The sequence below is a fragment of the Balaenoptera ricei genome, chromosome 3, assembly GCF_028023285.1.
Source record: "Balaenoptera ricei isolate mBalRic1 chromosome 3, mBalRic1.hap2, whole genome shotgun sequence".
Lineage (NCBI taxonomy): Eukaryota > Metazoa > Chordata > Mammalia > Artiodactyla > Balaenopteridae > Balaenoptera > Balaenoptera ricei.
This window is the reverse complement of record NC_082641.1, coordinates 168,339,906-168,362,560: the sequence shown is the minus strand read 5'-3', so window position 1 is coordinate 168,362,560 and position 22,655 is coordinate 168,339,906. Positions and strand designations below refer to the sequence as shown.

Genomic DNA, 22,655 nt, shown 5'->3' with positions numbered 1-22,655 from the left:
GATTTTTGCTCTCATCTTCATTATTACCTTCCTTTAACTTTAAAAAAAATGGGATAGATCATTAGTCAACTTGACAATATTGTTCGTATGAAGTTTTACAAAAATACCAAGTGCTTTTTCATTAATCCTCAAAGCAACCTTGTGAGTTGGGTCTTTTCCCTCATTTTACAGATGGGGAAATTATAGACATAATTATTGCATTCACTGAAATACTGGCCCTAAGGTTTGCATCCAAGACCAGAGGAACTTCTCCTGCCCATCCCAGGGCCTCCTTTTATTCTTTGAGAACTTAAGGAACACTTACCCCATGGTTAAGATGGTGGATGCCTGGCTCTCACCAACCCTTACTTCAGTAATCGCCAGCACATCTATTGCCAAGAAAACATAGAGGTGGGGAGGAAGTGGGGAGCAAAATGTGCACAACATGAGTGGGCAGGCTGCCTAGCCAGCAAGGAAAGTGTGAAGCAGCCCTTGACCCACCCATACTCTTAATCACTGGACTAGAGCTGGAGGCTCCTCCTGTTGACCCCTTTCCAGAATAAAAAAGACAAAGCATGTTTGCTTAGAAACAGTGGATTGCTTGCTTAGAAGCAAGATACCACTGAGTAAACTTATGCAAGAAAATTTTTTTTCTCAAATACTGTGTAGGGTGGTCCTTGGAGGATTTTCTTGGCTTGAGGAAGGGCCTACATTCCATTGCCTGAGTGTCCAGATGTTTGAGTCCTTGGACAGGGGCCACCACACTGCCAGACTTACTTCCCACACCCTTCTACAAATGCTTCTCAGTCCAGGCACACTTCTAAGGGCTCTAATAACACTAACTTTTCCAACCTTCATTACAACCTCTGAGGTTGTTACTATTATTATCCCAACAAGAGGTAGATGAGGACACACAAGCAAAAAACAGAGGGTTTAGTTACTTGTCTAAAGTCATCCGGGAATAAGTGAAAGAGTCCTTATTTGAACCCAGGCTTCATGGCGGAAAGACTGTTCTCTTGGCTACTACACTATGTCACCTCTCTACATGGGATTCACATAAACTCCTTCCTGAGTATAACTGATACTATTCATAGCCTGAGAAGAACTGCCAGGTCTAAATGGGAACACTCAATGGAAAGAAGAATCGAGTTAAGTATTCTGACTTCCTTCTGCATGTCTCCAGCCAAGGCCCTCAGCTGAATCTGGGGAAGAGGCATGGAGAGACCTCCCAGGGAATTCCCTGGGAAACCTTAAGTTCCTGATGCAGACTTCACGTCCCCACTGTCTGTTCTCAGCTAACTGATCCTCAGGTGACCATTTCTCAGTTTTGAATCTCATGAGGGAAAAGTTCCTTGCATTGCATGACTGGTATTCAGTACCATTTCACCCTTAGTGTCTCTGTACATAAACCAAGATGAAATTATTTTTCAGGCTTTCACTTCCCGACAAATTTGCTAGAAATAGAGAGCACACTCCTATGGAAGCCTTTTCTAAACTGTTTATTAAGGTTTTCCCTTCCTGTTTTATTGCTCCTCCCTCCGCTTGCTCCTCCTGTGAATTCCATACGAACTGAACTCGTTTCAGAGTCTTTCCCATACTCCCCACATCCATAAGCTGTGAGACCTTTAGTAAGTTTTGGTTAAGTTTTTCTCCTCCCTAGGAATTTTCTCAGTTCACATAAAATTTCTAATTTATTGGCAAAAAATTGTGACATAACATCTTATTGTTTTAATGTCTGTAGCATTTGGAACATAAAACTTTAGAAATTCGCTGAGACTTCAACTAAAAGCGAATTTATTCAAACTGTTGCAACAGGGAGTTTTAAAGGGAATGTCTCATCAAACTTGAGGAATGAAAGCGGTTTTATAGGGGAAAGAAACAAAAGCAGCACTGAACACTGCGATTTTGGTGGGTTTTGGTCAGGTCGGTATTGCAATCTTACAGAAATTAGTTTTTCTTCCTGATTTGGCTCATTGTGCCTGTTACATCCTGTTCCCGGAATGGTTGACTCAGGAATTTAGGAGTGAGCTATTCTCTCAGAATAGCAGAGAGCAAGGAGGTCAGTGTATGCTCAGAGAAGAAAAATTTACAGTTCCCTGCATTCCCCCTTTTTATTCCTGACTTTGGTTATTCACGCTTTCTCTTTTTTTCTTGATCAGACTCACCAGATTTGAAACAGACATTTGGCTCTGTTCTCTATATTTTTCTATTTTGTTTTTTTCTGCTCTTTATTACTGCCTTATTTTACCTTCTGTTAGGATTTATTTTGATTGTTCTACTTTTTGAGATGTTGCTTTGGTGATTACCAGGTTTTCTGATTTTCTGAACTATCTTTCTAGGCTGTAAATTTCTCTCTAAGCACTGCCTAAGCAATATCCCTCTGGTTTTGATATGTAGTATTTTCATTGTCATTCAGTTGAAAATACTTTCTTCTTTGAACCATGATTTTAAAGTGTATTTGTAAATTTCTGAATATAATAGACATGTTCTAGGTATTTTTTATTATTACTTTCTAATTTAATTTCAATTATTTAAATTTTGTTGAGATTTACTTTATGGTCCAGCATATATGTCAACCCCACCCCACCCCCAGCTTTATTGGAATATAATTGACACATGCCATTGTGTAGATCAATTTTTGAAAATGTTTCATGTGTTCTTGACAAAAAATATGCATCCTTGATACACTGGTGCAATGTTCCATGCATATGCGTTAGAATGTTTGTTAATCTTATTGTTTAAATCTGTGTCGCTACCAATTTTTAGTCTGCTTGTCCTATTAACTAAAGAGAGGTGAAAAAAAATCTCTCATCATGATTGTGGATTTTATATTTCTCCTTTGAGCTCTGCATATTTATTAGGTAGATACTAACTTATAACTGTTCTATCTTCCCAGTGTTTTTTCTTCCCTGAAACTTCTGTCTTAATGTAACACCTCCCTTTATCTCTAGGAATGGTTTGTGCCTTGAAGTCTCTGTTCCATCTAATATTAGTAGAGCTACACCAGTTTTCTATTGGCTTCATATAACTTCTTTCCATTCTTTTACTTTCGGACTTTGTGTCCTTATATTTGAGTCTTTTGTAAGCAGCAACATAGTGGGGTTTTGTACTTTCACCCTATGTGCTACGGTCTATATGTTTGTGTTTCCCCAAAATTCACAGGTTGGAATCCTAATACACAGTGTAATGGTGTTAGGAGGTGGGGGGCCTTTGGGGGGTGATTAGGTCATCAGGGTGGGGCCCTCATGAATGGGACTAGTGTTCTTATAAAAGAGACCCCACATGACTCCCCAGCCCCTTCTGCCATGGGAGGATGCAACAAGAAGTCTGCAACCCTGAAGAAAGCCTTCACCCAACAATGCAGATCTCCAATCACTCTGGACTTCCAGCCTCCAAAACTTGAGAATTACATTTTTGTGGTTTAGAAGCCACATAGTCTGTGGTACTTTGTTATAGCAGCCCGAACAGACACTGTCTGACAATCTTTGTCATTTAGTGAAATTAACTTAAATGTAAATATTGGTATTTTTTGGGAAGATTTACCATCTTTTTTTGGTCTCACCCCTCTTTTTTAATTTACCTCTTTGCTTAAAATTTTCTACTAGTATTGGAATCAAATGTTGTATTTTTATGATTCCGCTAGATTTTACAATATTCACGAGAGTAACCAAAACCTTCACCCTAATACCTCAATCCTTTTTACTCTCTCTTGACTTACTTATCAGTCTTGTCTCGTATTTTAAGCCTATCTTAACAACTCTACATTTTTATTGTTTGGTATAAAATGTTATATTTGCTCACCTGTTTTTCTCTTCATTTCTTTTTGCATCTCAAAACCCCACCTGGGATCAGTTTCCTTCTATATTAAAGTGCATTCTTTAAAATTTCCTTTAGTGACGGTCAGCAGGGAATGAATGAAACAAATTGTCTTAAAATGTGATTATTTTGTCCTCATTCATAACAGATATCTTCATCTGGTATAAAATTCTAGGTTGACAGTTATTTTCTACCTTTATACTGACATTTTCATTCCACTCATTTGGCTTCCATTGTTGCTGTTGAGAAGTCTGTTCCTTTGAAGGTAATTTTTAAATCTTTGGCTGTTAATTTTTTTCTTAGTGCAGTTAAGTTGCACTATGATGCACATAGATATGACTTTGTAAATTTATCCTAATTTGTATTCTTTGAGCTTTTAAATCTATAGACCTGTTATTTTTCATCAGTTCTGGAATATCCTCAGCCCAATTACCTTTGTCCCTTTTCTTCCGTATTTGCCTTCTAAGACTGTGGTTAAATATATGTTAAAACTTCCTAGTGAGACCATCCCATCTTTCTGTGTTTTCCCGTATTTCTCTATCTCCATGCTGCATTCTGGATAACTACTTCAAACCTATCTTTCAGTTCACCAACTCTCATTCCTACTGTTTCACAATCTGTTGCCAAATACATCTTTAAACATTTTAAGCAGTCGTTTTCACAAACGCACCCAATAATTCTAATGTGACTTTTATGTGGGTCTGTTTTTCTGCTGGTTTCCAGTCATGCTGCCTTTTTTCCTTATATGCCTGATTATCTTTGACTGCTTGCTGACTATTTCCTCTGAAAAATTATGTTACCTGAGGTCTAAATTGAAGGAGTCCTCTTCTGAGGAAGTTTTATTTGCTTCTGCCAGGCCTCAGGTTGTGTTTACCTGGGTTGTAAGTGTTGGTCAGGGACCACAATTTGTCAGGATGTTCTCTTTTCTCTTTTTCTTCAATCCTATTGCTATGCTCAGTAACGAGGTCAGTCTCTAAAGTACCCGGGGGGTGGGGAGGGGGATGGGTCTAGATTTGGTTTTTCTTGTCCTGAGGGTGTAGTACTTTGGGAACCCAGTTTAACTTTAGAAAAGTCATCTATAACATTCATCACCTTGGGTGAACCTGGCCCTATCATCCTTCTCTCTCTCTCACTCTCTGGGGCTGGTGAAGTGGTGCCTAACTCAGCTTCATCAGCAAAGTCTTCGGCCTAAGCTGCTTTGGTGTTCACCTCTGATGACGAGATCCCATCTTAAAACAGCCCTACCTGTTTAAACTGCACTCTTTTCAGCCTCCATGCTCTTTTAAGGAGAAGGGAGGGCACACCACCTGCATTTTAAAAAACTGTCTTTTTGGGCTTCCCTGGTGGCGCAGTGGTTAAGAATCTGCCTGCCAATGCAGGGGACACGGGTTCGAGCCCTGGTCTGGGAAGATCCCACATGCCCTGGAGCAACTAAGCCCGTTGGAGCCACAACTACTGAGCCTGCACATCTGGAGACTGTGCTCTGCAGCGGGAGAGGCCGCAACGGTGAGAGGCCCGCGCACCACAATGAAGAGTGGCCCCCGCTCGCCGCAACTGGAGAAAGCCCGCACACAGAAACGCAGACCCAACACAGCCAAAAATAAATTAATTAATTTAAAAAAACCAAACTGTCTTTTTCAATGTTTTTGGTGGGAAACTGATCCAAAGAACCTAGACTACCTTCACCAGAAACAAAGTACTGTCTCACCTTTTCAATATCATTTCAATATCATTTTTTCTTTTCTAGACTTTGAGATTTTCCAGTCCAGATTTTTAGATTTATATACTTTATTTCTATTCTTTTAGTGCTTGCCCATGACATTTTACCATATTTAACTCAATAAAATCTAGAGTTAAACAGCATCTTCACCCTCTTCCTAAATAATACAAGCACTTTAGCCTGCTTTCACACAGATGTCCCAGCTTCCAATTTACCTACTATTGTCCAATATTCCAATTCTATTTATCTTTTAGCCTTGAGAATTAGACATGGCATTTTAAAAAACAGTGTTTCAATTTACCTACACCTTGGCAATTTTATTTTTCTTCTTGCATGTCAGACGTCCTCTGGGAGGTGGTGGTGGCTGGTGGTCCCTAAACCAGCTCAAGCCCTGAGGTGGGCTTGAACAGGTGCAGCTGCACCAGCTCACTGGATCTGTTCTTCACAGTCTGCCTGGAGTGGCTGGAGACCTGAAGACCCCTCCTCATCTGGGATCAGTCCAAGCAGCACATATCTGGCCCTAGGTAGACTGTGGGCCCATTTTCCATGTATCCAAGTCAATGGAGGCTGTAGTAGGAACATATCCTGGTGCTCAGTGAGCTGGGGCACTCAGAATCCCCATTCCTGTGGTAGCTGTCTTCTCCCTTGTTATTTAACCTGTGTCTTTTTCAAAAGTAGGTGATGCATTAGGTCCAGGTGGAGCTCATGTAGATGTGTGTATGTGAGGGGATTGGGGACTTCAAGCCACAGGCACACCAACAGCCCTGGCCATATGGAAACCTTAAGTAACCTGATCATCTAAAACAGTTAGAGCTGGCCCTATATTCAGCCAATGAAAAGATTGGTCGATGCTCAGTGACTACTGGGAATCAATACTCCATAGCCTCTTTCCTTTCTGCCCACTGTACACCAGAACTGCCAGGGACTGGCCACTCTGGACAATGCATGAGCATTTCCAATGCTCCCTTTGATCAGGCCATCCTATTTTTCCCATTCTTCTCTTAAAAGGACCCAACTCAACATCCTGCTCAGATGTCATCGGTGCCTCCCTTCCCAGTAGGTGGAAGGCACTTTCCTTGGAAAGCCCACAGTTTAGTTCAGCAACCATTAGGGTGGCTTTGCTGTGGTCTCTCTCCTCTATCTACTCCTGCTTCCTAGTACCTAGGACAATGGATGTGCCTAGCAGATCCTCAACAAGTATTTGCTGAATAAACTAATCCAAGTCTGTGGATAGGGTCAGGTTTGCCAGTGCTGCATGTAGAGAAGGACAAAGACCAAGTGTGGTCATGACATTTCAAAGTGGAATTGAGTGGCAGAAATGCTCTTTCCCTCTCCCTTTTCAACAACCATCCCTCCCCCACCTCCACCCTCCTCCATCAAAACTTACCTTGTTTGGAGGCAAAGTGAAAGAAATACTTCTAAAGAGAGGCATGGAAACTGTATGTATGGAAACAGGAATCCTAGAGAGAATCAGAAAACTATCTGACCAGAGACTATTCTCTTGTAAACAGTGGATTTTGGAGCCAGAGAGACCTGACTTACAACTCGGTCTCTACTGATAAGCCCCACCTGGAGTATTCTCAGACAGGTTACTTAATTCTCAGAAGACTCGCTTTTCACTCTTTGAGTTACCTAGTTAATAGTCTTATACATAGTTAACAATATATTGTTAAATTCTACCTGTTCCCAAGAGAACTGTTTCTATGTTGTGACTCATCACTCACACAGCCTGTCCACTCCCAGGGGTTATGATCCAGCCCTAGTATGAGGATTAATCCAATTTGCACTTCTCCTGGTGGAGGCACAACCTAATTTCTCATGAAATGTGAGCTACTAGCCCTGTGGGATGAGTCCCCTGGGCACTCCTTGGTTTGGATCTGGTATAACTTACCCCCCAAAGATAAGACACACAAATGGCTCTCTCTGTATGATACTCCACCTAAAGTATGTCACAGCCTGTTTACTTTTGAAGAATTCCTTTATTGGAGTTTCACCTTACCTTGCCACAACTATCTGGCTCTTCATGGCCGAGAGTGAGCCCTGAATAAAGTATTCACAACATTTTACAACAGACAATACACACACGCAGTGCATGAAATCTTTACAATAACACAATCAAACATTTAACAGGATTGTTAAGAAGCATGAATTTCCTCCTATTCCTCCATTACTGGTAGCTACTTAGCTTTTTAGCTCTTGCAATAAAATGCTCTCCTTCTCATCATTCCTATTCATAGGAATCCCTGAATCAATTCTTTTTGTGTAAGGTACAAATTCATGTTGAAGATGTGTTCCATTAGTTATTGAATGTGCTGAATTTCTGTCCGTGGTAGAACTCTTCATTTGTAGCTAATGTGTGAGGTTTTCACTTATCACACATTTATCATTCATTGAGAGGGTTCATTTGAAAAATTTTAAAGTTTCACCCATTCAATAATGTATATCACAACATTACAACAGTCCAATCAACTTGAATTTATTTATGAGTGACTCTCTCCTATCTCCTGTTAGATTTATAAGTCTACACTTTTTACATTTCCTACAATGAAATCCAAATTTTGTTTCAGAAGTTGTCATCACTCCCCGCAAATCAGTTAAATCAAAGTTATTCTTCATGATCACTATGATATTAATTTATATTCCCTGAAGCCTGCCTCTCCCTGAATTTGCCTACTGGAGGTCCTTCTTGGATCTTTTCCACTGAGCAATGGATAATTGGAATTCAAAGCTACACCTGAATTTCCTACATTTCTATTCACATAATTTACCCAAATATGAACTTTCTGATGGTGACTATGAGACTTCTAATTGAAGTCTTTTTCTCATCTGTTTTTTATGTCCAGAAATACCTACTTATTTTGAAGGTTTTCTCATACTCCATAACTTTGATAGGTTTTATCCCCAGTACGAACTATTTTATATTCCATAAGGGCTCAACTACTTTGACACTGGAACCTTCCTTGCTGGCTATGATTGAAAATCACAGAGAAAAAAATTACTCATGGTTTCACTTATACTATGTAAATTATAAGCCATGAGCAAGGACCTCAGACACTCTTATAAGATTTTTCTTCCATTTGGGTTCTCTAATACTAGGTAAGCTCTGCCTCCTACAGAGACATGCTCTTCCTGGTCCCATCCAGAGCATTCCCTCCCTCATGAGTTCTCTTCTGTGATGCACTACTATGACTTCCCATATTTGTCACATTTAAAGATTCCTCCCCAATATGGGTTCTTTTATGCTTGGTGAGATTCGATCTGATATTGAAAGCCTTCCCACACTCGTTACATTGGTATGGCTTCTTTCCAGTGTGGATCCTTTTGTGTTGGTCAAGGACTGATCTGTAATTGAAGGATTTCCCACACTCACAATTATACGGCTGCTGCCCACTGTGGACACCTTTATGGTTGATAAGACTTGAGTGTGAAATGTATGCCTTCCCACACTCATCGCATCTATAGGGTTTCTCACCTGTGTGGATCCTTCTATGCACTGTGAGGCCTGAGCTGTTCCTGAATGCCTTCCCACACCTATCGCACACATAGGGTTTTTCCCCTGTATGGATCCTCTTGTGTTGAGAAAGGAGAGAGCTGTAACTAAAAGATTTCCCACACTCAACACATTTGAAGGGTTTCTCCCCAAGATGGACTCTTTTATGGCTTATAAGAGTTCTGCTTGAGAAAAAAGCTTTTCCACATTCATCACATGTGTAGGGTGTCTTGCCAGGGTGGGTACTTTTATGGTTAATAAGGCTTGAGTGTGAGATGTACGCTTTTCCACACACGTCACATTCATAGGGCTTCTCACCAGTATGGATTCTTTTATGCACTTTAAGGCTTGAGTTGTTTCTGAAGACCTTCTCACACCTGTCACATTCATAAGGTTTCTCTCTAGTGTGGACCCTTCTGTGTTGAGAAAGGAGTGAGGTGTAATTAAAAGATTTCTCACACACATCGCATTTGTAGGGCTTCTCCCCAAGATGAATTTTTTTGTGATTTATAAGGGTTCGGTATGTGATGAAAGCTTTTTCACACTCATCACACTTATAGGGCTTTTCCCCAGGGTGTACACTTTTATGATTTATAAGGCTTGAGAGTGAGATGTAGGCTTTCCCACATTCTTCACATTTGTAAGGTCTCTCCCCAGTGTGGATTCGTTTATGTACTTTAAGGCCTGAATTATTTCTGAAGGCTTTTCCACACTCATCACACCCAAAGGGTTTCTCCCTTGTATGAATCCTTTTATGCTGTTCAAGGGCAGAGCTGTAATTGAAGGATTTCTCACAATAACTACATTTATAGGGCTTCTCCCCAAGATGGATTCCTTTGTGGTTTTTAAGGCTAGAGCGTGAGATATAGGCTTTTCCACACACATCACACTTATATGGTTTTTCCCCAGTGTGAAGCCGCCTGTGGACTTTGAGTCCTGAATTGTTTCTGAAAGTTTTTCCACACACATCACATACATAAGGTCTCTCTCCAGTGTGAATCGTTTTATGCTGAAGAAGAAGTGAGTTATAACTGAATGATTTTCCACACTCCTTACATTCATGGGCTTTCTTCCCAGGGTGAATGCTTTTATGGACTGCAAGGCCTGAGCTATAGCTGAATGCTTTGCCACAGACATCACATTTGTAAGGTTTCTCTCCTGTGTGGATCCTTTTATGCACTATAAGGCCTGAGCTGTTCCTGAAGGCCTTCCCACATTCATCACATTCATAAGGTTTCTCTCCAGTGTGGATGACTTTATGCTGAATGAGGAGAGAGCTATAATTAAACGATTTCTCACACTCATCACATTTATAAGGTTTATCTCCAAAGTGGATGCTTTTATGATTTAGAAGTGTTCTGCAAGTAATGAAGGCCTTCCCACACTCATCACATTCATAGGGTTTCTCCCCTGTGTGAATCCTTTTGTGGACTCTAAGGCCAGAGCTATTACTGAAGGTTTTCCCACAGATGTCACATTCATAGGGCTTCTCACCTGTGTGGATCCTTTTGTGGACTCTGAGACCAGAACTGTTCCTGAAGGCCTTCCCACACTCACCACATTCATAGGGCTTCTCCCCAGTGTGGATCCTTTTATGCTGGTCCAAAACAGAGCTATAATTGAAGGATTTTCCACACTCATCACACTTACAGTTCTTTTCCCCAGAATGGGTGCTTTTGTGGTTTATAAGGCTGGAGTAGGACATGTAGGCTTTCCCACATTCCTCACACTTGTACGGCTTCTCCCCAGTATGGATCCGCTTGTGGACTCGAAGGCTCGAGCTGCTCCGGAAAGTCCCTCCACAGTCATCACACTCATAGCGTTTTTCACCAGTGTGCATAATTTTATGTTGAACAAGTCGGGAATTATATTTGAAGGATTTCCCACAGTCATCACATTTATGTGATTTCTTAACAGCACTGGTTTTCTGCTGTAGACTGGGATGAGAGTTTCCATTAATGCTCTCCACACATTTGCCTTTTTCACTGCTTTTCTGTTCTATACAGACAGGCTGGTGTGTAACATGTTTTGAGCTCAGATGTAAGCTTTTCTCAGATGCCACATCTTCCTGTTCTGTCTTTATATTTGCTGTATTCTTGGTTTTGCCAATCTTTTCCCTGATGCCACTTTTGTCTTCCTTCATTCTTTTTCCCTCAGGCTTTTCCATCTGATTCTCTACCTTGCTATCCCAATCACAAGTTTCACCAACCTTAGATTCCTGCATATGATCCTTGTGAAGACCTTCCACTTTTGGCCACACAGATTCTGCATTTCCAATATTTTCACACTTTTCAGTTGATTCCTCATCCTCAGTGCCCCTCGTCTTCAAATGTGACACTAAACCAAGAAAATGAAAATGATACCTTCACTTTAGAAGAAACTGAAGGAATTACATCCAAATTCACTCATTCACTCAACAAATGTTTATTGACTACATGCCGTGTGATAGGTACCACTTTTAACTGCTGGGGATACAGTGGTGGACATGCCAAAATTTCAGTCCCTGTGGAGCTAATGCTAAAATGCTAGAGCCGTGGATTGCCAATGGAACAGAGAGCTTTTCTATTCTTGCATAACAGCTTAGTATGAGGGCAAGTTGAAACGGGTTGGAATGACGCACAGAACCAAAGGCAACATTGATCAATTTCTGAAAAATGCCACCTAGTCTTGGAAAAACAAACAGTGGGTAAAAGTAATTTCTGAAAAATAGGAGACTGAAAGAGTAATAAAACAAAAGCTAAGAAGACATAATCAGCAGAGGGCAGGCAAGCAAAACTAAATCAGTACATGAGTAGAGGTATTGGGGAATTGGTTATGAAATCATGAGGACAGTCATGTCAGACATGAGAAAGAAAACAAGCTGCTGCTCCCTGTCGTTGGTGTGGCCCTCCTAGATTTCCCTTCCAAGGAAAACACTGACCCTGGAGGGCGGTTAGTCAGGGAGGAACTCTATATGGAAGAACACACTCTGGCTTGCCAGGCAGAGGCTTTCACTCCTACTTTATGAACAGGCTAACTACAATCAGAGCATATCAAAGATCAGAAGCTAAAACACAAACCATCAAGCAAAGGATAATAATACTGCCTAGGTTCAAATACCTAGCTGTATGACCTCAAGAAAGTTATTTAACCTCTTTATGCCACAGTTTCCTCATCTGTAAAATGAGGGCAACAGAACTGTTGTGAGTATTACATTAAATAACATATATAAGGTATGGAGAACAATGCCAGTCACTTGGGTAGTTCTATATGCTATACCATCTATTTTATTATTTAATCAAGGTCAGGTTACTGGATCAGGGCTAGAACCTCAGGATAAACCACAGGACTCAGGAAAGGTAAACCCCTTCTCAAAGCAGATTTTAGGGCCCAGGCAGTGACTCTCTGTTCCCCTGAAGGCACTCTACACACAGCTGGCACTCCATCAGCATCCACCTGCTAAAAGACTGACTCTTGAGAACAAAAGAAACAGTTCTAAACTAGTTGTTCCCCAACCTTAGACATTTAGACATTTGTGATTAGACTTAGTTAAAGTTCAGACTTCCCCTCTTACCCTGGGTATCAGACCCTCTTGGTCGGTACTCTGTAGTTCTACTTAGAAACTATATGTGAACATGTGACGAGAAAGCAAGGGCACTAAAAGTAAGATATATACTCTGGAGTAGACACATATAAAGAATCACACTCATGATCCAACTTATGCTTATGGGATTGGAGTGATGGACTCTGAATTAAAATTTACGGAACAGGAGGAGCTAGTAACCCAGAATATCACCAGGAAGATATAATAAAGAATCACTCAGTAGACATTTTAAAAAGGTGGTTCATCTGAGAAAGCTCACAAAATGACTATTAAGTAATATTAGGTAAGAGATCATTAGAAGTCACTGAGGAATGCTGGCATGACCTAGTTCCTTGCTCCCTTTCTTTACTACCTTGGGCAGAGCAGTCCATGCCATTTAAAATGTGAGTGCTACTGGGTGGGCAGTGGAATTCCAGACCATCAACAGCAACACACCTTTCATCTGAATCCTGCTCCCATCACATCAGGGACCTTGCTCCATCCATTCCCTTTGGCCTTGGCCCCTCTACCTCTACTCACCCTCAGCCCTGAGAAGAGAAAGATGTTCAAGTTTCTACAGCCATAAAACTAATCCCCTAAAACTGCCAGGGAAACACACAAAATTTGTCAGGGGGAAAAAAAGAAAAGGAAGAGCTACAAGGGAGGAGAACTAACCATACTAGATATCTAAATATGCCAAAAGGCTGCTATAACTAAAACAGTGTGGTATTGGTATATAAATAAACAGAATAGAATAAAAATTCAGAATAATCCCAATTACACATAGAAATCAAGTATATGATAAAGATGGTATATCAAATTATTGAGGCAAAAACGATCTTTTTAATAGTGTTGGAACAAGTATAAAGCCATTTGGAAAAAAATAAAATTAGATCCATTCTTTACACCATTCACAGGAATAAACTCCAAACATAGCAGATCTCTAAATATTAAAAACACTATACAAATGCTAGAAGAAAACATGGGTGAATGCCTCCATAACCTAAGTACAGAGAAAGTTTTCTATGACCCAGATGCAATAAACGAAAAGATTAATAAATTGGACTATATAGAAATAAAAGTAAAATTGTATGGCAAAAATACCGTAAGCAAAATCAACAAATATATGACAGGTGGAAGAAAATATTTGCAACATACATCATATATAAGTGCTTATATAAGTGATAATATCTCTAATATACAAAGAATTTTTAAAAGTTGAAGAAAAAGAGACTAAAAATCCTACAGAAAAATGGGCAAAAGACATGAAGACAATTCACAAAAAGAAAAACTAAAATGGCCCTTAAACATGTTTTCAATTTCACTCATAATAAGAGAAATGCAAATAAGAACTATACAAAGATCCCCTTTCTCATCTATCAGATTGGCAAATATTCAAAAACTTAACAATATGCTCTGTGGGTGAGGCTGTGGGAAAACAGGCACTCTCATCCAATACTGGGAATGCAAACTGGCATAACCCCTGTTGAAGGAAATTTGCCAATATCTACACAACTATGTATGTATTATTCTCTAATCGAGAAATCCCATCTAGGAATTCATACCAAAGATACACTTCCAACAATACAAAAGTATATGTGCACAAAGTTATTCATTGTAGCCTTATTTTTAATTACAAAATTTGGAAAACTACCTACACGTCCAAGCACAGAAGACTGGTTAAATAAACTATGGCACATATACACACTGGAGAACTAAAAAAGAATGAGGAACATTTCTATAAATTGATAGGAAGCAATTTCCATGATAGGTTGTAAAGTGAAAAAAAGCATATATGCTACATTCTACGTAAGAAAATAAAAAAACAAGCATACAGCTGCTTATCGTTTCAGTAATGAGAGAATCCACAGAACAGTGAAGCCTGTTACCTATAAGGGGTAGGGCGGGGGAACAGAACAGAAGCGAGAGGGGAGAGAGACGCTCAGAGTACAGCTTTTTGTATAGTCTTTACTCGTGGAAGCATGATCATGTTCTGCAGATTCAAAGAATAAAATTAAATCAGTGAGAAAATTGGACAACAGTAAAGTGAAACCAGAAAGTGAACAGAAACAAATTAACTCATTTGTGTTTCACATGAATACCATAACAAGAAGGAAACAAAAAGAAACAAACAACTAACCCAAGTACCCACTTGGGTACATAGTATGTGACTATACTATATACTCTCAGTCTTGGGAAGGCTGGAGGGGGAAGTGGGGAAGAGCTGCAAACAATCCTTTTTTAGCAGGTTTGCTTTCTGTAGTGGAATGGGCAAAGCAATTCAGAAACAATTTTAGATCTATTATGAGACTGAGTAAATGTGTTGATTTAGTTGAGAGCCAGGGCCCTCCTGGAGGAAGAAGGAATATAAAAATATGGAACAGGGGAAGATAAGAAAGAACCCTTTAAAAAAAAAAAAAAAAAAAAAAAAGAAAGAACCCTTTGTGGACAAATTGGAGGTACTGGTGTGAACTCATGATTTCTAAATTATATATAAATGTGCACATCATATAAGTGTATATTCACATGTATTTAAATTTGTATGTATACGTGTGTAAATGTACATATATTCTCTAGCTCTGTCTGCTGATAGCTAAGAAGCAAAAATAACCTGAGTTAACATGCACACATCTAGAACCTTGTTCTGGGTCTCTACTACCATAACCTAGTAAAAGGAAGCAGGAGGATTCCAGGCTGGGGGCAGGATAGGTACAAAAGGAGCTGAGACATCCTGTTATGCCAGCAAATAAGGAGATGCTTAAAACAACACAAAACAAAAATGTGGGCACAAGACCCAGCTTCAACACCGAATTTAGGTTCCATAATAATGATTATGTAAAGAATCGTAAGCCATTGAAAATAGGATTTCATGAGTCCATACAGGCACAAATAGGGGAGAAAGGGAGGCCTCTTGCTGACAGCAGAATGCCAGGGCCGGTTGGAAAATGTGGAGGGAGTAGTAGAGTTGCAAGAAAAAACTCAGCATTCTGCAACCATCAAGGTAAAGACTGGATCAGGGGAGAATTATCAATGGATTCTAAATCTAGGGGGAAATTCTGACAAGGAGCAGGATATATGCATGGTCTTAAAATATTCCCCCATAGACCGCAAGAGGTAAAATAGTAATTACACAGTGGAGAATCTTGGCTAGGGGTCTTAAGTTAATATTGCCAGTGGGGGCAGATAAACATCATGTGCTTCCAGAAGTGATGCCCTGAGAAGGACACATCACTTATAAGAATGCATTACCTGAAATGAAACAAGGAAACATCAGGTAGATCAGATAAATCCAAAATAAAGAACATTCTACTAAAAGCTATTTGTATTCTTCAAAAATGTCATTTTCATAAAAGACAAGGAAAGGCTATAGAAATGTTCCATATGAAAGAAGACTGCAGAGATTTGACCACAAATTCAATACCTGACCTCACCTGGATATGTAGTGAAGGGACAAGCTTTATAAAAAATAATCGTGCCAACTGATAGAACTGGAGTATGTATGATAAGTTAGGCAAAAGTAATATCAACTTTAAATTCATTCAAGTTGACAATTATACTGTAGTTATGCAAGAGAATATCCCTATAAATATACGCTGAAGTGTTTAGGGATAAAGGGCCATGCATGATGTATGTAAGTTACCCTCAAATGGTTTAGGAAAAAAGTAGATAGATAGATAGATGGATAGATATGCATGAAAGAGCAAGAGAGAGAAGACAAAATGAAGTAGAATGTTAATCACAGGTAAATGAGTAAAGGGTATTTTTTTCACTATTCTTACTCTTGAAATTTTTCTATATATTTGAAATTATTTCCAAATAAAAAGTTTTAAAATGTCAAAATGTAAATTTAAAATTCTCTCAACTATACCTTCCCCTCCAGGTACTGCTTTCGCCATCCTGTCTCCTGTTCACAGTTGTGTCTTGGAAAAGTGGTCTTCATGTCCCGTCTCCCCTCATGCCTCATCTATTTAATCTGAATTCTTCCACTCAGACCATGCTGCATTAGCTTCTTCAGGGCCAGGTGCTGACCACCTCCCCCCCCAGCCCTTGGATGTTCCTGGCTCCCTGTTCTGTCTTGAACCTCTCCTCTTGTGACTCTACATGCTCTCCCTGGGCAGTCCCATATATATGCGTGGTTCCTACAAGCTGTCTTGTAGAACCTCATCTCTGGCCCACACTCCTCTCTTCAATTATAGAGCCTCATATCCACCCGTCTCGGGCACTTCTCTTTCCCTCACCACTCCACATCCAAAAGACCGCTTAAGACCAGCTGATTCCACTGCCTACACAGTTCTCGTGTCGCCACCCCCCACTCCATTCCCACTGCTAGGGCCTTAGTTTAAGCCCTCCTAAATTCCCTTCTGAACTCCTGCCATAGTCTCCTACCTTCGTTCTTATCCCTTTTCAATTCTCTTCCAATAACTGTCAAGAATTTTGTAAAATGCACATGTGAACACTCTCCAGTGGGTGTTTCCAGGCTACCTAGTGTGCTTGAAGCCTTCCGCATCTGGCCAGCTGGAATGACTTGCTAAACACCAAAGGGGCCATGCTAATTCACCCCTTGCTGACACCACACTTACTAATGCTTGACCCAGATGGACCCTTTCCCCTCCCTCTGACAGGCTAATTCTCAGTTCCCTTCATGTCCTCTCGGATTCCTTGTTTGATTGGCTGCTGACTGGCCGGGTCTACATGAAATCACAAATACTTCACTGTTTACCTCTCTAACCTAGGCAGACTCCAGGAGTCTCCCTGTTCTAGCCCTGCTTAACCTCCTCTGTTTGGGTGGAAGCAGAGTTTCCCATCATCTGATTGTAGTTCATCCAATCCCCTTAATGACAAATCAAAACAGAGCAATATAAATGTGTAGCTTCACTGAAAACAGATGGTTTGCAATGAAATTCATATTAATCAATACTAAGACTAAGAAGACTTCAGTCGAAAACACAGTTAGAAAAGCACTAAAACATAATGATGGTATTAGAAGTGGGAAGTCTGTGGGAGATACTTAGGTTATGAGAGTGGAGCCTTCATGCATGGGGTTAGTGTTCTTAGAAAAGAGATACCACAGAGACCCCTTGGGGCCTTGGTCTTGGACTTCCCAGCATCCAGAACTATGTAAAATAAACTTGTTGTTTATAAGCCACTTAGTCTGTGGTATTTTGTTATAGCAGCCCACAAGGACTAAGACAGCTGCTAAATTGTAAAGACAGTCAAGAGAATAACAAAATATTAAGTTATCCTTACAAACAATACTGAAGATACATTCTAGTATCTCAGTTATCTCTGCGACTGAGTGTTGCCCAGCGAAATTATATAATGATCCATATCCTACTTTTCTCTCCAGCCACTGGGCTAGTCCTAGGGACACAGAGATGGAAAAGACAAGTCCTGGCCAATAAGGACTTGCAAACTAGTATGAGAGTCTGGCAGGAAAACAACCAACACACAATAAAAATGGCAGACACTAGGCATGGATGATGGAAGAAGGGGTAGAGATAGACTCTGCTTCAAAGAACTAGGAAGAGCTTCAAGAAGAGAGGAATAGTTCTAACAGAGGGAAGAGCAGGTGCAAAGGGGCTGGTGTCCACCACCCTCTGGACATCTGGAACAGAAGATGGCAGGCAGAGCTGGATAAGTGGGCAAAAATAAGGGCTGCACCAGGCTCTGCCCATCATATTAAGGAGTCCAGACTTGATCCCGAGGAGTTTTAGGCAAAGAGGGACAAACTCGGATATGCATTTTGAAAGATCACTTATTCGATCAAATCAGGAGTAAGTAAAGGGCCAGACATAAGACACTTTAGGTTTTGTTGGCCACATACAACTCTATTACTTGTTTTTCTTTTCCTTTTTTTCTCTTTGCTTTGCTTTTTAACATCCCTTTAAAAATGTAAAAAACATTCTCAGCTTGCAGGCCATACAAAAACAGACCATAGACCCAGAAGTCTACCAATTCCTGTTAGATAAAATCAAGGAATCAGAATTAATTTAGGATGGTGTAAGATAATGGCATTGTGGCCATTATCTTTTTTTTTTTTAAACTAAAGTATGCTAGGATAAAATGGCATGATGTCTGGAATTTCCTTTAAAATACTTCAACAAAGAAAAATGAAAAAGGGAAAAGGGAAACAAATGTAGCCAAATCCTAATAATTGTTGAATCTGAGTGATGGATGTATGGAGTTCACTGTACTATTCTACTTTCCTGTTATGTTTACATTTTTTCATAATATAAAATTAAAAGAAATACAGATCACTCATACTAGTTGCAATGGGAGAATGGATTGGGGGCAGGGGGAGAACTGAGTCCTGCAGTCTAGAAGGAGGTTATTATAATCCAATCAAGACTAATGTGGTGGCTAGCTCATGTGTCCCCTATGACACAAGAAAGGAATCGCTCCAAAAGCACAACTCCTGCAGAGAGAGAGGGACAGACAGGTTTAATTTCTTAAAAGTTCTCAAAGCTGATGATGGGGAACTCCTCTCTAATCAGTTTTCAACAGAGAGAAAACTGGTTACATCCCAATAACCTAGTTACATCAGTTAAAAGTTTCAGCCACAGAAAGCCATCCACTCCTTCCAAATTACACATGACCCACACCTCCGGGCAAATGTGTGCTTCATGCTGTTCATATTCTACCACCAATGCCTAGAAAAGAACATGCAGATGGTAAGAATCTGTCCGTAATTCTTACTATCCCTGCCCAGGAGAGTCAGGAGCCACTTCTCAAGAGAGTAGACAACTCACAAGAGAGGAACTGTGGCTCACTCTGGTTGAAAATTCCTGCCTTAACAACAGACTGCAATAAGCAACAGGTGCAACAAATGCAGCTACCGTGGATTTCCAGAGTACCAACCATATTCCACAAATCAATCTACCATCTGAATTATGTGTCTTAAGTTCTTGGATATTATACTAGACTTGGAGGTGACCAGAGAAAGAAAAAGAGAAAATAAGAGGGAATGTGAGAGCAAAATGCTTACCAACTCAGAAGACAGAAGTGGGAGGATGGGACAAATGAAAGATGAGACTAAGAAGTGAGAAAATTGATATGCAGATGGAAAGAGAGAGAGTACGATTTGTGATTTAGTTATTGCATTAAGTTTACGAGTATCAGAATTGTAATTGGTTAACATAAGTTGGTTCTACTGCTTAATCCTTATGATTAAAGGTGATTTTTCCTTAAAGTAAAAAATGAAATAGAGCACTCTCAAACTCGGTAGGGGAGAAGAGATTTCTAGTCATCCTAAGGAATAAGGTAAGCAAAGGAGATTTTCTGAAGCTAAAGGGGCAAAGACTGGCTTGAAGACAGTCATTAATAGATGGTTGATTAGGCTACTGTAAGGCTAAGTATCATAAACACAGGTCTCAGGAGAGAAAAGCTACTTGGTTTAATTTGTTCTTTAAACACTCTACATGACTTATTATAATAATGTATTGACATATTTAACAATCTACCAATAACTGGCAGAGTTAACGTAAAACAAAATTTTTTTTATCATTGTTAATCCCTTCTTTAAAAACCCTTGCTCAGATAAGCCCTGGTACAATGTCCCTGGGTGTGCCATTGTTTGATGTAACAAAGAAACTGGAAACAACGCAAATGGCCTGAATAGATCTAAAAAATTACAGGACATCCAAAACATCCAAACAATGTCCAGTCCAATACCACAGCAATGTATTAAAAAAAAGCTCTTTGTGTTCCGATGACCTCTAACATAGATTTAGCAAAAGAAGCAAGGGGCAGAACTCTGAACAGTACCCTACCACCTGTGTAAAAAAAAGAGGAACTAACTACATTCAAATCTGCCAGTGTTTGCATAAAGAAACTCTGGGAAGATACACTCAAATAACCTAACAAATGTGGTTGGTTATCTACTGGGGTTGGGCCTAGGCAGACAGCTGGGCAGAAGAAAACCTTTTCACTGACATCTTTTCATATTTTTAATATCTGAACCATATGAATACATTACATAGTCAAAAACTTATTTAAGAAAAAATCCTCGTGCTTTCAAAAAGAAAACACTCCTGGTGGCCTCCTAGTCCAAAAGTCTTAGAGCAGCACACCCAGCCCCGGCATTCCCCATTTCTAATTCACATCCCCACGCCTGGGCTCCCACAGGCTGTCCCCAGGTCTAGGAGACTCTTCGACCTTCTTCTCCCTGGGACCTAGTCAATTCCTTCTCAACTTGTGATAGGCAGCTACAGGCAGCCTGATCCCCTGTCTGTAAAACAGGTGAGCTCCCCTAGTGCGAAGGCCGAGAAGCGCCTCCCAGCGGCTCGATCCACACCTGCGATAAGAGTCTCTCAACATCACTGCCCCATCAAAGAAAAATAAAGGTGTGGGGGGAGGGGCCCCTCCAACGCTTGTATTTTCTCTCAAATCCCAGGGCCAAACTGAACTGCCACGGGGGCTTATTTTAAAGCACTAATTTTCAGGGTTCCCCTCCCGCTCGAAACAGCAGCGAAGAGTTGAAAAACACGGGTGCGGGGCACCGGCCCTTCTGCACGCACCGGGCAGCCCCAACCCGGCCCTGACCCGCTCGGACAGCCGGAGGTGGGGCGCGCAAGGAACCCATTATATTCCAGGGGCGCGCCCTAAACCCCTCGGCCGGCCCGAAATCTTCCCTCCCCTCCACTTCCCCGAAACTCGCTTCCTGATGTATGTGTGGGGAGGGGGCGCGCTTCCTCCCGAATCCCGCCCGAGACCCGAGGGGTAGCTAGGACCCTGCCAAGAAGGGAAGGGCGTGGCAGGTTAGGGCCGGGGGCGGGAGCCCGGGCGGCCTCGGACTCACGTACTGGCTGTGGGGGCACCGCGGGAGCCCGGCCGCCGGCGGGACAAAAGCGCTGACGGCCCGGCCGGAAAAACTCACGCCGGCTCTGGGGCACTTCCGAGTCCTCTCTGGGAGGTTGGAGGACTGACTCGATGATAGTTCCCGTTTCGGGCACGTGACCCGAGGTGCTCTGCGACGGCCTGGGCGCAGAGGGAGTATTGTTCCTTCACTATCAAGATAAGTTGTTGTGGCTCGTTGTGGCGCTCGTTGTGGCGCGAGCAAGGGGCGAACTGACGAAGTTCCAGTTTTCAAGGACTTTACGTTCCGGGGTGGGGCAGACAATAAAGCAAATAAGTGGCTCGGTAGAATAAACACCTGATGACAGCTGTATTTGAACGTAACTTGTTACAAAGTGAGGCTGCGTGGGCGACCCCGGGAGGGAGGAATGAGGGCAGAGGAGAGGGCGGAGACTGGAGCCCCTGAGGGTCTTAACAGGGGCGGACGCGGCGGCTGGAGAGCTCCTGACCTCAGAGCGAAGCGAAGCGCTCCTGGACGGGCAGCTCAGGGACCAGACCTGATACCAACTCTGCAGCGGCGGCAGCGGGGCAGTGACCTCCGGTGTCGGCTTTTGAAACCCCAGATTGAAATGACTGAAAAGCGATCCTTTCTTTAAAGTAACATCTAAATATCTTTTATCTTAAGTTTAAGTAATTGCATAAGACACCTTGAGGGCACATTGTGAATACTGACATTTGAAAAAAAAACAAGCAAACTGCTTCTCATTCTTTAAGAATGAATACCTTTTTGGGTGTTTTCTTTGAACCTGTATCTTTATGTCCCTCACAGGGTTTTTATCCTAATCTAAAATATTTTAGTTCTATGTGCATCACTGAATTTGATTCTAATGTAAAATAGTTTTATGCTTTAAGTTTTATCGTTCACCCTGGCATGCATTTCCATAACAAAATTAGAAGTTTATAATTTTTTTCTCGTGTTAAGTATTTTCCGAATTATTAATAAAAGTATATATATTGCACAATATTACTATCAATTCTTAGACAAAAAGTGAAATGCTTTGGAAGCACAACTTTTAATAAGATGGATTTTTTAATAGTTCAATATATGCAAGTTACTTGGATGGATTTTACTTATCGCTGTAGTTGTTACAGGAGAGTAGGTTCTTGTCTCACGGCAGAAAAAATTCAGAGATGAGACATGGAGGTCAAGAAAGAAAGTGAGGATTTAAGCGCTATCTAGTAGGCTCTGAAAGGAAGAGCGGGCAGACCCAAGTGAGTAAGCTACCCTGAGTTTC

The 22,655-nt window shown here is 40.9% G+C and overlaps 1 protein-coding gene across 1 annotated transcript; it reads right to left on the bottom strand.

The window, feature by feature from the left end:
• Positions 1 to 7,474: 7,474 nt before the first annotated feature.
• ZFP62 (ZFP62 zinc finger protein) lies at positions 7,475 to 21,436 on the bottom strand. Its single transcript, XM_059917981.1, has 2 exons — positions 21,369 to 21,436; positions 7,475 to 11,342 (listed from the first exon to the last, which is right to left on the bottom strand). Coding segments are annotated over exons 1-2 (2,718 nt in total). The 5' UTR covers positions 21,370 to 21,436; the 3' UTR covers positions 7,475 to 8,625.
• Between the last annotated feature and the right edge of the window lie 1,219 nt (positions 21,437 to 22,655).